The sequence below is a fragment of the Peromyscus leucopus genome, chromosome 5 (assembly GCF_004664715.2).
Source record: "Peromyscus leucopus breed LL Stock chromosome 5, UCI_PerLeu_2.1, whole genome shotgun sequence".
Taxonomy (NCBI): domain Eukaryota; kingdom Metazoa; phylum Chordata; class Mammalia; order Rodentia; family Cricetidae; genus Peromyscus; species Peromyscus leucopus.
Genome location: NC_051067.1, coordinates 114,950,749 through 114,966,245, shown reverse-complemented (window position 1 = coordinate 114,966,245; position 15,497 = coordinate 114,950,749). Strand labels below are relative to the sequence as shown.

General features: G+C 38.7%; 1 protein-coding gene across 2 annotated transcripts in view; it reads right to left on the bottom strand.

The window, feature by feature from the left end:
- The window catches only part of Cntnap4 (contactin associated protein family member 4), a 282,335-nt gene that overhangs the window by 109,316 nt on the left and 157,522 nt on the right, over positions 1-15,497 (bottom strand). Inside the window, exons 5-7 of one of the 2 annotated variants that reach the window (XM_028892756.2) lie at positions 2,966-3,169; positions 1,188-1,372; positions 206-349 (exon numbers count right to left, since the gene is read on the bottom strand). In XM_028892756.2, the coding sequence (XP_028748589.1) occupies positions 206-349; positions 1,188-1,372; positions 2,966-3,169 (533 nt within the window). Of the gene's footprint in view, positions 1-205; positions 350-1,187; positions 1,373-2,965; positions 3,170-15,497 lie in introns of those variants that run through there. The other variant, XM_028892757.2, reaches the window with a different exon arrangement.

Genomic DNA, 15,497 nt, shown 5'->3' with positions numbered 1-15,497 from the left:
TCATATAAAAATGAATATATGAAAAATAGTTATTTTATGAATTATAATTCCCCTAAATAGAACTAATCTCCTACATGTATACCGTCAACCAGAGAGAATTTTAAATACGAGCCATGTCTAAAACACTATAAGTAAGAACCTCATATGGAGCAATTTTATTTGGAAAAGGTATATCTTACTCATCCCTTCATATGGAGACTCTTACCATGGTGATGATCTGAGGACTGTGTTGCTTGGCCAAGCCAATGATGTCCACTCCATTATAATAAAGGTTCTCTAAACATCCATGAAAATGTTTGTATGGCAATGACACTGATTTTGCAGGTGCTGAGATCCCTCCAAAGCTGATCTTAGAAAGAAAAATGGCATCAATAATATTGTTTAGTGATTTTTATGATAACCCGTTTAAATAATTATGATTAGCAATTATAGCGGTAATCATCACGTAGATAACTTTACAACACCATACATAGAAAAAAATAAGATACTGACTTTTAAAAACAAATTTATGTGCATTCAGTCTTCATTTGTGTGACAGCTTGATTATCCTTCCAAGTCGCTAATCACACCTGGTTTTGATATTTACTGCTTAATGAAGAAAAATACACTTTTTGATTCACAGTGGAACTTGGTCTATTTAATAATGTAGCTAATTATGATATTTTATTTTGTATATGTTTCTAGTACAAATTGTTATTTGCATATTTAAATCAGTTGTTAATGAATTAATCTGTTTGCTGTTATAGTCTCTCATAAATCTATATTTCTCAGGGGTGGAACTAGAAGTCAGTCTAGCTTCACCTAGGAGGAAGACTAACAGCGCCGTGATTCAGTTAAAAGGGTGGGGAGCTTCTTCTCGATGGAACAGAACAGAAAAAAATCAGACTATGCATTCTAGATTTGCATGTGGCAATAAGATCTCATCATGGGGAACATAATCTACCTGTGAGGTATTGTGACTGTATGTGTCAGGTGAAATTATGATCATGTTCTATAATGATACATATAAATATATAATAAATGATGAGCCCCAAATTCCATGTGCTAGTAAGCTAGGTCACCTTAGGAATGCTTCGTCAGCCTGGGGATTTATTCTGAAGGTGTCTTTTTACAGCATATTTTCTGTTAGGAAGTTAAACCACATATACATCATCAAATGTGTATTAATTGAAATGTAACCACCACACCTCATAATCAAGATCCAGGTAATTGAATTCTCCCTGGGCATGGAAGTGATGCCTGTACTCGTCCACTGTAAAGTTGACCTGTTTGCCCAGTCTCTGGATGAGCACAGAATGCCAATGCTGATCATCCAGCAGGCTGCCCAAGGTGAGGTTGATCAGGGTGGAACTAGAAATCAGTCTAGCTTCACCTAGGAGGAAGAATAACAGCGCCGTGATTCAGTTAAAAGGGTGGGGAGCTTCTTCTTGATGGACCAGTATCTCTCACAGTAATTTGCAACCTTCTTCCATGCATGCCATCCTGAACACTAGTGTGGATTTATCTGAAGCTTGATTATAATGATCTCTCAACCTTGCTGTAATTTCTTCCACTGTTAATTCTTTCTATTATTATTACCCATTGCAAGCTCATTTTCTATGTAAATTTTATCTTTGCTACAAGCTCATTATTTTTACTGCTGTAATATTTTTCAATGACCCATCCCATTCTTTATGATGTTAGGAAATAACTGTGGAGCTACATCAGAGTTATAGGAAGAGCATCCAAAGAGGGATTTGTGCAGTTTGCAAGCATGAATCATATGGGCACTTGTTGGGGGATATTCTATCACACTGTGAACCCTGAATTTGCATTTGCATTAATTAAATAAAATTAATCTTGGATCAGGAGGCTATGTTAGCAACTAGTTGACAGAAAGTAATCATAGAGCCTCAGAGGGTATCCGGGAGAGAGAGCCACAGGATGTAGTAGGGAGGGGTTTGGAGAAGCATAGGTTTTTCTGGTTTGGCAAAGTGGAAGCATGGGTCTTCTGTGGACAGCAGGAAGGAAGAAGACTTAGGTAGTTGTTACTCAGCTTCTCTGAGCTCACAGGTTTTCACCCCAGGCTTTGAATCTTGAGTCCTATTCATAAACAGAATGATAGAGATTTGGTTAAAGCTACCTTTATCAGCAGCAACAGGGCCAGTGACTGTGGGAACAGAATTCCCAACAGGTTGTGGCCTGACTAGCCAGGCCATTGCTAGAGAAACAGGTCAGTAACAGCATAGTTGCAATTGATGGCTGAGATAACAGTAGGTTAAGCCACAACCACTGTGCCAAAGTTAAAATAACATTTGGCACCCCATGTTGGATGCCAAATGTAGTAGGCTTTCTTGGGCCTCCAGACCTCAGATTATGACACAGAGACTTATTGTTGATTATGAATGCTCACACTTAGCTTAGGCTTGTTTCTAGCTAGCTTTTTTTTTTAATTTAAATTAACCCATTTCTATTATATATGCTTCCCTGAGGCTCTTTTACACCATCTACCTACATTCCATCATGTTTTCCTGCTTTTTTCATGTCTGGCTAGCTGGCTCCCCTTTTTTCTCTGCTCACCAGCCCTGCATATACCTCTTCTGCTGAGATATGGCCATTCAGCTTTTTATTAGATCAATCAGGTGCCTTAGGCAGGCAAGATGAAACAGCAACACATCTTTACATAATTAAACAAATGCAGCACAAACAAAAGAAACACACCTTTACATAATTAAACAAATGCAGCATAAATAAATGCAACACTTCTTTACATAGTTAAACAATTATTCTGCAACACAAATGCAACACACCTTTACATGGTTAAACAAATATTCTATTCCATAGCAGGCACTGGGTATACACACAAGTTTTTGAATTGGAAAATAAAGTACTTTGAATGTAAAAAGAAGTGAGCATGAAAACATAAAGTTAAATAAACGATAATCAAATGATCAGACCTTCCAAGGGGCTCACCAAGTGGCTTTACCTGAATTAATAAGTAAGAAGAGTTTTCCTCTTCTTAGCTCCAATGTGATATGATCTCCAGCAGGCCCTGCCCTGTGCAGTAGGATCCCATCACTCTCCATGGTTTTAAATTTCAAAGAAATGATATCTCTTATTGGACTCAAGGAATTTTGATCAAATCTGTAGAGAAGGGAACTTTTTCCATCAAGATCAATTACCACTGACCCTGGAGACAAAGAGAGTGAAAGTCATCATTCTGTGGATAAATATGGTTCGCACTGAAGCATGTTAACTACTGTGGTGTGTGTGTGTGTGTGTGTGTGTGTGTGTGTGTTTGTGTGTGTGTGTCTGTCTGTCTGACTGTCTGTCTGTCTGTCTGTGTGTAATATCAGACCAACAAATATCTAATTCTATCAAAACCCAAAATTGATTCAATTCCATCAGGATCTTTTTAACTCCTCACAAAATTCATGATTTAGAAATATACTTTAAACTCATGCCTCAAATTTTCTTATGTTACTAAAGGTTAGTCTTATTTTACAAAAGAGAAAATCAGAAAATGATTATAATTATATATATATTATCTTTTTTTTTTTTTTGGTTTTTTGAGACAGGGTTTCTCTGTGTGTAGCTTTGCGCCTTTCCTGGAACTCACTTGGTAGCCCAGGCTGGCCTCGAACTCACAGAGATCCGCCTGGCTCTGCCTCCCGAGTGCTGGGATTAAAGGCATGCGCCACCACCGCCCGGCATATTATCACTTTATAATACATATTTAAAAATCAGTAGTTTAATAGTGGTCTTAGACTGTTAAAATTTATTTTGGGGGGAAGCTCAGAAAAAAAAAAATTGGTTTGGATATCTTAAAATTCTTCCAGACATGTGCTTTACCTATCAAAGATAGCATCCATTCATACACACATACACACACACACACACACACACACACACACACACAAAGGTGTGTGTGTGCGTGTACTCTAGAGTTATAAACTACCACTTCAAGCGCACATTAAATTGGCCTTGTGCTCTGTCTTATTATATTATTTTCGTGACTAAGTGATAATATTTAAAGACAAGGCCTTTTTCTGCCTTTTCAAGGGCATCATTGGAAAGACATTAGCCTAATGATATTGTAAGGTTTATGCTACTGCATTTATGTCATACTTTGACACCAGCCTGTTTTTTCAGCTTCCTGACAGTGTCTTACCTACTCATTGTCAAGCGCACTCTTATTCAGTTCATCTTCAAAAAGATGTCATGTTACACTGGTGACATAATTCGTACCTCTGTCAAAATCAGTTGCACCCCAAAAAAGACACAAAATGAAACCAATAATACTCAGAAATCCTCACTCTATTTTCTATGTTCCACAAGTCAAAGATTTTTCTAAGGCTCGAATTACCACCCGAGAGTACATTTATATCATAAATGAAGAGATTAGAGGAACCCAATAAAATAAGAAGCTGCTTTTCAATGGGGTAAGCTGACTCCTTTCAGTCAACAGCATGACACTGAAGCTTACTCATCGTATTTCCTTTGATGAAATTATTATAGTTACTTCTATGCCCAAATATGTATTGATCCAGACTACCCAGTACCCCCTAGAAACTGTTAATCACCCCCACCAACCCCAAATGTTTTCACTATTCTATGAAGCTTGCTGCTGAAGACTCAGGGGTCTGATTGTTTTTTACATCTTGTTAATATGCTTATAAAGAATTCATTTGCCAAGTACACATGAATAAACATCACATTCCTTAGAAAGAATAATGTTAGCTGAACAATCATTCCTTGTTATATAGTTGAATGGATGTGTATGGTTAAAACATAACTCTTTGTCAAACACAAATGATGTTTTCTACCATTATTAGATAGCAATAAATTAAGAAAAATTTCAGCCAGATAGACTTTAAATGCTGACACATTTGGAGCAATGCAGTTATCTCTGAGTTATCCCTGAGTTAATGTATTGCTTAGAGGCAACTATCAGAGTAATGATTTTATTATAGATAAAGACTATTTTTGGAATTAGCTACCAAGAGATTTTTCCCCCATAAAAACAGCCCATGTTGCTTTAGTCTACTATTTCTTTCTTTTTTCCTCTTTTTCACTATTGTTATTATTACATTATAATGGTTGTATCCATCTTCCATGGCACCTCAAGCTTTGGGCCCTGGAATATTTCCATCAGCAAAATAAGGTAGTGGGGAAAAAAATCTTGGACAATTGATGCCTAAAGCAATGGCGTAATGTTTTATCCCTCAAACCGAAGCCACTTGCCATTTTCTCTGGTTCTTACCTACTTTCGACCTCACAAGTACATGGCTATGCATGTCAATGAAGTCCTTTACTATAAACACACTCAGTCTACCATGTCTGAGTTATTGTGTGCTAAATATGCTAGGTAGGAAATGCTCAAGATAAGCATGCCCACAGTGAGCTTAGACACAAAGAAGATGAACAGATACATCCATAAAACCATTACAGACTGTAACAGACATTCTGGTGAAGAAGACAGGACCAGCTGGCTAAGATACTGAAAAAGAGCTTGCTCAGGTGTCAGATCTAGAAGTCTGAGTCTCCGGCAGGTCCTCATATGTAACCTGGCCTCTCTCTACAGTTTCAAGCCCATATATTCTCCTCATAATCTAGATTATGCTTGTGGCATTTAATTTCAAAAAGCCTAGATATTCTTCCAATATGTTCGTGTTCACTATCTTGAATAAAAATCTAGGGATTGTTGATAAACTACTATGACAGGAGGTTATTTAATGCTCTGAAGTAGGAGGTAGAGTCCTTTCAACTAAGGGGCCTCTGAGGGAAAAAAAAGTATAGAAATATTGATAACAATCACGTCACACATTCCACATGTATGTAAGCAATGCCTTTCAGAAGTGAGGAAAGGACAGGAAGTAGTCAGATATGATCCCTGACATTTCATATTGACATTATGCTAATTTACAACATTCACCTTTTTATTATTACATTTACAGTTATTGATGAAAACATCTGACATGTGAAATATAGTTTTGACCCATCAGCACAAAGCACTGTATTATGTGACATAAAACACCCTGGTTAGTTTTGGTTTTTTGCTTTGTTTTGTTTTGTTTTGTTTTTGTCAACTTGATACAAGCTAGAGCTGTGTGAGCAGAGAGAACCCCGGGTGCAGAAATGCCTGCATGAGATTGACGGCAGCAAGCCTGTGAGATTCGCTCCTCATTAGCGATCAGTGTGGCTTGCTCAGTGTGTGTCCCTATGCATCCCAGAACCACCTACCCTGGGGTGTATAAGAATACAGACCAAGCAAGGCACAGAGAACAAGCCAGAAAGCCAAATTCCTCTGTGGCCGCTGCTTCAGTTTCTGTCTCTGAGTTCCTGCCCTAACTACTTTGATGATGGACTGTGTGTGATGTCGGGGAATGAGTGAAATCAACCCTTTCCTCCTTGAGTTACTTTTGGTCACCGTATTCTATTACAACAGAAACCCTAACAAATGCATAAAAAAACAAATGACAGAAATATCTGTAACTGTCTTCTCTAACCCATACCCTCCCTGTCAAGAAAGACCCTTCTGATTTCATAGGGTCCCCTGAATTAACCAGATAATCCCCCAGTAATTGTACCTTCAAAGCAGCTTTGCTGTGTAAGGTACCACAATGTCCTTACCTTGAGGTTTTAGGGACTAAGATTTGTGTCACCATGATAAAATACTTAACTGATATGAAGTATAAGAGGAGAGATTTGTTTTGGGTCTTGGGTTCAGAAGGTCTCTAGCACAGCAGGGAAGGCAGTATCTGTGACACCTAAGGATGAGGTGGAACTCTTTACATCATAGGGAGCCAGGACACAGAGAGGGCAAGCAAAATGGGCCCATATGAAACCTTCAAAGGCATGGACCTGTGAATGACTTCTGCCAGCCAGGCCCCACCGTCTAAAATTTCCACAGCCCTCCATAAATACTGCCAGCAGCAGGGGGACACATGCTCAGATACAAGCCCTGGAGGACATCTCGTATTCAAACAATAATAGTGGGGGAGTTGTTTTCTGTCTCATAGCAAATTACTTAACCTCTTTGTCTTGCTTCTTCATGCATGAAATGAGAGTAACAGTATATTCTCTACAGGTTTGTTGTATGAGTGTTTATCCACATAGTAACAAGTAATCAATGAACACTCATTGCTGCTAATGCTGACCTATTAGTTATTATTAGAATATTGAGCAGGAAAAGAGGTGCTCAAAATAATTAAATACTTGGGTTGATTTCTGATTCTCTAAAACATAGTGAATTTCTGAAGAACATATGCATGTATACACACACACAAATACACATAAATGCACACACATATATACACACATGCATGTGTACACACAGGCACATACACACACTTATACATGCACATACACAAGGCAACATACCACACATGCACATACACACACAAGCACACACATGCTCATACACACACACCCATACATGCAAGTGCTTATATACACACATAGGCAGGCACACACACACACACACACACATACACACACACACACACACACACATGGTGCTCCTCAGTATCAATGTCTTTGCCAGGTAATGCAGAGAGGATGATTTGAGGCAGCTGTGAGTTCTGTGGCTCTCTGTCTGACAGCTCCTGCTTGAGCTGACACACCATAGCAGTTGTTGGTGACCTGAATCCTCCTCAGTGAATACCACCATCTGGAATCTGCTTATTTAAAGCAAGAATTGAGGGAAGAGGAGACTCAGAAGACTGTAGGCCTGAACCAATTCTCCTTATGACTCCGTATATACTCTGCTTTACTTATATGATGCAGAAATGTAATCTTCCGTGGAACAGAAGCTCTCCAATAGAAAATATACAAATGTTCTTCAGGGAGCTGTGTTGGGAGGAATGTTCCTGAAATGAGCATTCTGCCCTCCTTCCTTCAGCACATATTTATGGAGAGCTCTCTATGTGCATAGAGGCAGATGAAGTATTGCATGAAAACAAAGCACATTCTTTTATATTTTTCAAAGCTCCTATCATCTATGGGAAGACACACGTCCCTAAGATGCGATTATTCATGCCTTTGTTTGGAGCTTTGCTTCTGGATCAGGGCTATGTCCCCAATGCTGCCTAAGATGCACAAGAGCTGACCTGCACCAGCCCCCAAGAAGGATATCAGCTGAGCTGCAGAAATGCTGTACCTCCTTGAGCAGCAGACACTGTCTCCACCTGTACATACTTCATGCTCAAAACCACTTATCATTTTGATATATTCTCCTGCAGGTGACTCTTCCTACCCAACCCCTGCATCCAGTCCTGCTCCAAAAGTTTGAGTATTCTTGAATTTCAAATGGTTGTCACTTTTTAAAGCAATATTCTCCCCCATCCCAAGTAGATTGCCAACAAAAACATCCAAGACGGTGACTTCTTAAATTGAGCTCTGTGGACCAGCCATAATAAAAAACAAGCTGGATAAACGAGATGGCTCAGTAGATAAAGGTTCTTGCTCTGCAAACTCAGATGACCCACATTTAGTCTACAGGCCCCCTACAGGAAAAGAACTGACTCCTGCAAGTTGACCTTTGTCCATGATCATGCCACAGCATGCCTGAGCATACAGAGAAACATACTAAGTAATTTTTTTTTATTTTTGTAAATAAAAAGGCTAAGAAATTTGTTTCTTGGGTATTCCATAAACATTCAACATCTTGAGCTCTGCCAGGTTGCCACTGAATTAGAAGGTGTGGACTCCTAACTTGAGACCTGGGAATACAGGATCCCCCATGAGGCTGACTTAGATGACAATATCAAGCAGAACTGACTGGAAGAATGTGTAGGTTACAGAGACCTATTTTCTGAAATCAAATCACCTCATTGCCTACTGAATTGTACTGGGGAAAATGAATACGCTTTATTTATTTATACTACCATTGGTTCTTGGAGAAAGTTTCAGAGGTATGAGAGATTTTTCCCCGAAAGATACTTCAGGACAAATTGATTCTGCAAGTTTCACTATGAATCATAGCATTATTGATGAGGACAGATGACTAAAAAACTTAAAAGAGGAAAAATTGGAGTAGAAAATGCGTGAACTGGAAAATCATTCCTCCAATAAGAGAAAATTAATTTTATTTAAAGGTCATAGAAGTATTCTTCTTGAAAAAGATAATTAAGTCTTCTGTTCATTTGGGGAGAATTACACCCCAAAATATAAATTGAATAAGAACTTTTCTTTAGGGGTTAGAGAAACGGCTCAGCAGTTAAGAGTTCTTGCAAAAGACCTTGTTTTGAATCATTGAACCCAGGACAGTCTGCTCACAACTAAGTACAGTTTCAGGGGGATCTAACACTTCCCTGTGTCCTCCACGGGCACCAGCACTCAGCTGTGCATATACTCAAATACACATGCATGCACACAGTTCTATCCTTAAAGATCAAAGAGTAAAATTAATATAGACCTTCCATGAGCTAGAGAAAGGGGCTATAGGCCCAACTCTTCTTGGCTAAAAGTGAAGTAAGCATTTAACAGCAATCATACTGTTTATTTGAGAATTATTACCCATGAATTACTAAAGTAAGCAATAAATCAAATGGAGTCACTGTTAAACTATTATATAGTGAGATATTCAAGCAGCAGGGTGATGGATAGGCACTTGAGACCTGCATTACTGAATCAGGTTGGAGACCAAGCACTCAAGAAATCAACAGGAAATGGGTTATACTATTTTTGCATAGAAGCCTAAAAGAACCCAGGATGATTTAAGGGACTCCTTGTTTTAAAACAACTCAAATGAATACCGTGAAACGGAAGGAGGAATAGAAGCAAGCTCTACACAGAACCACAAAGAACAGAGACTCTCCTGCCATGGCTGTGAATAAATGGAGGTAAAGTCAGCAATAGGCTGTGGAGCCGTCCGTGACTCCTGTGCTTAAATATCAATCTGAATTAATTTTCCAGGTAGCTGAAACCCTTAGCACCTGCTCTGGCAAGGGCTTTTCAGTGAGTCATGGGAAGATACAAGTTATATTTCAGTCTCTGGTTTTATTGGTGACTTCTGTGGTGTGGTCAAAGTCACTTAAATACTTGGTTTCCTTATTTGGAAGATGAAGACGTTAAATTTCACGTTTCATATTACTAAGGGGCTATGGAGATCAAATGGAAGTATCACAGGGTCCCAATGCTGATGACAGTAATACCATTTTGACAGGAATATCTACAAGCATTCATTCACCTTGAAGATGTCTCTTTCCTTTAATCTACTGTTACATTTTGAATGTAATAAATTTGTGCTTTTATGTATTAACGTATTGTTTAATTTATATCAAAATATTTTAATTGAATTTATTTATTTATTTTTCATACTGACCACAGTTTCCCCTCCCTCCTCCCATTCGCTTTCCCCACTTCCCCTCTGCCTCCCGTAACCACTCCTCCTCTGCTTCTGTCCCAAAAGAGGCAGGCCTACCATGGGTATCATCAAAGCTAAGACTAAGCACATACATGGAGAGGACATAGGTTGATACCATGTAGACTCCCTGTTGTCACTTCAGACTCTGTGAGCTCCTATGAGCCCAGGCTAGTTGTTCATATAGCAAAGTATTTTTAAAGATTTATTTTTAATTATGTGTAGGTATCTGTGTTAGGTTTGTACACATGTGTGCAGTGTCCTCGAAGACCAGCAAGGGCATCAGATCCCCTGGAACTGGAATTATAGGCAACTGTGTGCCTCCTGATATTGGTACAGGGAAGGGAACTTGGCCCTTCTGAAAGAGCAGTACATGCTCTAACCACTGAGTCATCTCTATTACCTATATGAAAACAGTTTTCATGCATCTATTTATCAATTGTTATTACACATGAACTATGCCACATGCCACCATAGAAGCCACTATTTCAGCAATGGATCACATCCTGTCCTCAAAAGTCCTCCAATCCTAAGGAACAGACACTAATCTATTTACTGAGCCCAGAAGAACTTTCAAATTGTAAAGATAGAGGAAAGAAAAGAACAGAGTCACAGAAAAGCCTGGAGTGGATGTATTTAAATTAGATCTGCTGTTGTGATGAATAGATGAACACATATATAAATGGATGTCAGGCAAGGAAGTGAAAGACAGTGAGTGAGTGCTGTTGGGAGGATGGAAAAGGCTAAAGGGATGACACTGAAGAAGAAAATGGAAATACCCCACAGGAAGTGCCATTTCCAGCAGGTCCCATGGCCATGGGAAGACCTATTTCCGGGTTTCTGTATTGTGTTTTCCTACTTCCTCTGAGGAATTTACCACTGAACCCCAGGTATGACCATCACTTCTCAATCAGTGTCACTATGGTCTTCTGGTTCAAAGCCAATATGTGTAACAATTCCCTGTAACGGGCAGGACTTGAACTCCAAGGGCGGCCTTCCCAACACTACACGGGTGCCACAAGTCTAGAACTGTCCTCTGAAACTCCTGATTTCTCCTGAGTATTTCACTTAGGCACACAGTGTTCAAGAATCAGCCAAGGATGGGGTGGGGGAGTGCTGGGGGGAGCATGCAAAAGCTGGAGCTCTCTGTTGATAATCTTCTTTGGAATATTCCCTTCTCAATTTCTAGCCTCTCCGAGGACTTGAAACTCTGACCTCTGTCTCCTAAGTCTGGAATGACAGGGAAACCTTCTGCTTGTCATTAGAAAATGCCAGCTGACTGAATCTCCTAGAGTGTGCTTCTTGGCTTTATAGAATCAAATGCTTCCAAGTTTCTACCTGCTTTGAAATGGATTTCAGAACTCTGAGGCAGTTTATAAAAATATCTATCTAGTATATTTACTTGTTATGGGTAGAAAGTTAACCCAATTAAAGCTATTCTGACTCAACATACCAAAAAGGAAAGTCATTAATCTTTTTCTGAACATTTGTAGTTACTGTAATCCATTCATTTATCCAAGGTTACCAAGTGAGCATATTTTCAATACTATTATTTATTTATATTATTTCCTAGTTAAAAGGAAAAAAGAAACACTCTTTTCTGTTGTATTTGATTACCTCATATCATAGACTATGATAAAAGACATATTAGAGGTTATGAAAGAAATGTAACTTTCACTTCTTTTATTGGTTTTAAAAATAAGAATTTGGAACTTTAATATCTCTCCTATGTGACTAATGGGTCTGTTAAAAATTATAGTCATGGGACCAGTGAGATAGCTCAGTGGATAAGGGGTTTGCTGCCAAGTTTGATGACCTAAATTCAATTAATGGGACCCACATTGTGGAAGGAGAAATCTACCTCCCACAAATTGTTCTCTGACACACACACACACACACACACACAAATGTAGGATTTATATAGGCATGACTAGGAAGACAGTTCAACCATTAAAATTCTTTAAAATTCTTTGTGCTCTTGGTGAAACTCCACATTTGTTTCCCAGGACCCATATCCAGCAGCTAACAACCACCTGTAACTACATTCCAAGAGTTCCAACGCCCTCTTCTGGCCTCCATGGATACTTCACTCACATGCACATTGAAACACACACACACACACACACACACACACACACACACACACACACACACAATTTTCAAAACTCAAAATAATCTTTAAAAAAAATATTATCATGAACCCCTTCATTTAAATATACTTGATATGTTTTGAAGATTTATAGATTCTTTTTATTCATACTAAATGCTTCTGTTGTGGGATGGTATGAGCCTTCTCAATTACTTCTGAATTCTTTAGACACAGTTCTGATGGATTTTCACAGTTTTCCTTTATCTCTTTCTAGTATTATAATGCTAATGTGTGTGGCAGTATTAATAGAACACTATTTACCAAGCAAAAATATTGGAACTATCCAAAGCTATACAAAGAATGAGAAAATTTGTCTGCTGAATTTTGCACTGACTGGAAGCTATGTTCCTTTTAAACTTTGACACAAAGTAGGATCCTTCAGCTATGTCTGTCAGAATTAATAGTCAGACAAGGAGCTGTGTCTAAGCTGGTCGAACTTTCAGCACAAGAAACTTGTTCAATAAACATGTATTTAACTCAATTACAACTTTCCTTTTTCATAAATAAACTGCTTTTAATTTCTTGTCCTAACTAGACACATCACAGAAGAGATCAGAGTCCTTAAAACAGAAAATTACTACCATGCTCTCTTGGAGTATTATGGTGGTTTAAGTAAAAATGTCCCCCACTGGCCCATAAAAAATTTGAATGTTTAGTTGTCAGGGAGCGGCATTATTTGAGAAGGATGAGAAGGCATGGTCTTTTTGGAGAAAATGTGTCACTGGGGGTGAGTTTCAAAGGCCCACACTAGATCTCTTTGCCTGAGGATCAGGATGTAGCTCTCAGCTACCACTACAGCACCACGCATGTTCCCATGCTGCCATGATGATCATGAACTAACCCTCTGAAACTGTAAGCAAGCCCACAATTAAAATCTTTCTTTTATGAGAGTTGCCTTGGTCATGGTGTCTCTTCACAGCAATAGAACACTGGCTAAGACAAATATTATCTTCACATTGGTGAATATCTGTTTTGTCAGGAGTCTTTATTATACTGCCTATGTTTTCTAAGGTGAAATCTACTGAAGATATTATTATACTCTGGATCTCAAGTGTTTTTCTAAAGGTCTGTGCAGTCACGGCTTGCCTCTTGATATTAGAAAATGATGAAAACAGTAAGAAATACAGCCTAATAGTCTTCTAGTCTTTCAGCATGCCTCAAAAGGCACTGTGGACCCTTGGTCTCCTTCTTTTCTCTCTTTTATTCATGTTCCAACTATGAGATGAACATGCTTTGTCACATGCTATTACAAGAAAGCTCTGCTTTACTCCAAGCCCCAAATCAACAAGCCAATAGATCATGAGTCATAACTCTAAAGCAGCCAGAGCAAGCCTTTCCTCTTCTTGAACTGATGATCTCAAGTGTCTATTACAATATTGGAAAGCTAGCTCACAGTGTATAATTCTAGTCTTCAGTTTTTGGGGCATTGCTAAATGCACATTTCTATTTTTTTTAAGTTAGCATGAGCTTTTTAATGATTGACTTATGTTCCCTTCAATAAATAAAGCCCATAATTTTCTCTTATGTAGTCAATATTTAAGCAATTAAACACCATAATTCAGTACTTTTCTACATTCATTCTCATCAAGTCTTCTCATTGACTTCTCCCTGTGCCCTATTCCTGATTGTCAGGAGTTGAACATGCTGCTTGGCTGATGGGGGAAACCTCCCAAGGCTCACCAAAATGCCCCCATTCACTCATCCATCTATCCAGAAGATTGGTGTCAGAAAGGAAATTGTTGTGCACCAGTACAATGACGACACACTGTGGAGAAGAAAGGCTGTTTTGTGACAGTTGAAAACATCTCTTGGTCTGAAAGTGGGGTATCAGGAAAGTAGAGAGAAACTGTTACTTGCTGAGGAAAGAGAACAAGTAATGTAATTATCTAGGTGGAAGAAGGAAGGCCGAGTACGGAGCAATTGCTATAGGCACCATGCAAAGCCCCTAGGGCTAGAAAAATTGTGAAATTGTGACATGTCACAGCAACTGAAATTAATTCAGTATGGCTAAATAGTTGGATATTTTATTCTGTAGCAGAGCAAAAAAAAAAAAATAGCTGCAAAGTAAGGAAGTAAGGATGCTTGCTCAAGATTACAGAGAAAGAATTTCAAGTGCAGACTAAGGAAATTTTCCCGTGCAATCCATTCACAATTATGAACGCTACATCCTGTGATTTAATCTACACTCCCTAAGGGCGTGTCAGCTATATTCCCTTTCTCCCAGTTATTTTCCCAGCCCCACCTTTGTTTGCACCCTAGTACTTGTCTTTGGAACACAAAGTATCCCCTCATGCAAGCATCGAAGACTTTATTTTCTTTTCCTTCCTGTCTTTCATCACTCATGTCCTTCCATCCATCTCTTCTCTGGATCTATAACTGTGTTCACAACTGCAGGGGCCAACATATCCAAAATTTATACTTTCCCTTTGATGCCATAAAATTTAGCTTCTGCTTCACTCATTACTCAGGAGACAACTTCAGGTTTACTGGCACTAAAGAAGAGCAGGCTCTTAGATACGAATTTTCTGCACACCTGGCATCCCTTTAGAATCAGTTGTTGCTCTAACGTGTTGGGGCAGAGGGCAATAAAATTACATGTGGGTCTCACAATAGTCATTTTACCCAAAATGATCACAGGACAGCTTGAGTCTGTAACTTTAGAAGGCACATGTATTACACAATATTGGAAGAAGCTGGCATAAAAATGTGAAAAATAGGGCTCATTGGGTAAAGGTGCTTGCTGCCAAGCCTGACAACCTGAGTTTAAGCCTTGGGACCTATGTGGAAGAGAGAACTGACTCCTGAAAGTTGTCCTCTGACCTCCACATGTGCACAATAGTGCACACACACACACATACATACACACACTATGATAAAATATATTAATTATATGAATTAATTAAATGTATGAAGGGTCTGCTCTCATTGTAGAGAAGCATTCCAATTTTTCAAGATACAAGTAGTTGTTGAAACTTAGCACTTCATTATTTTATTTGCAGTGAC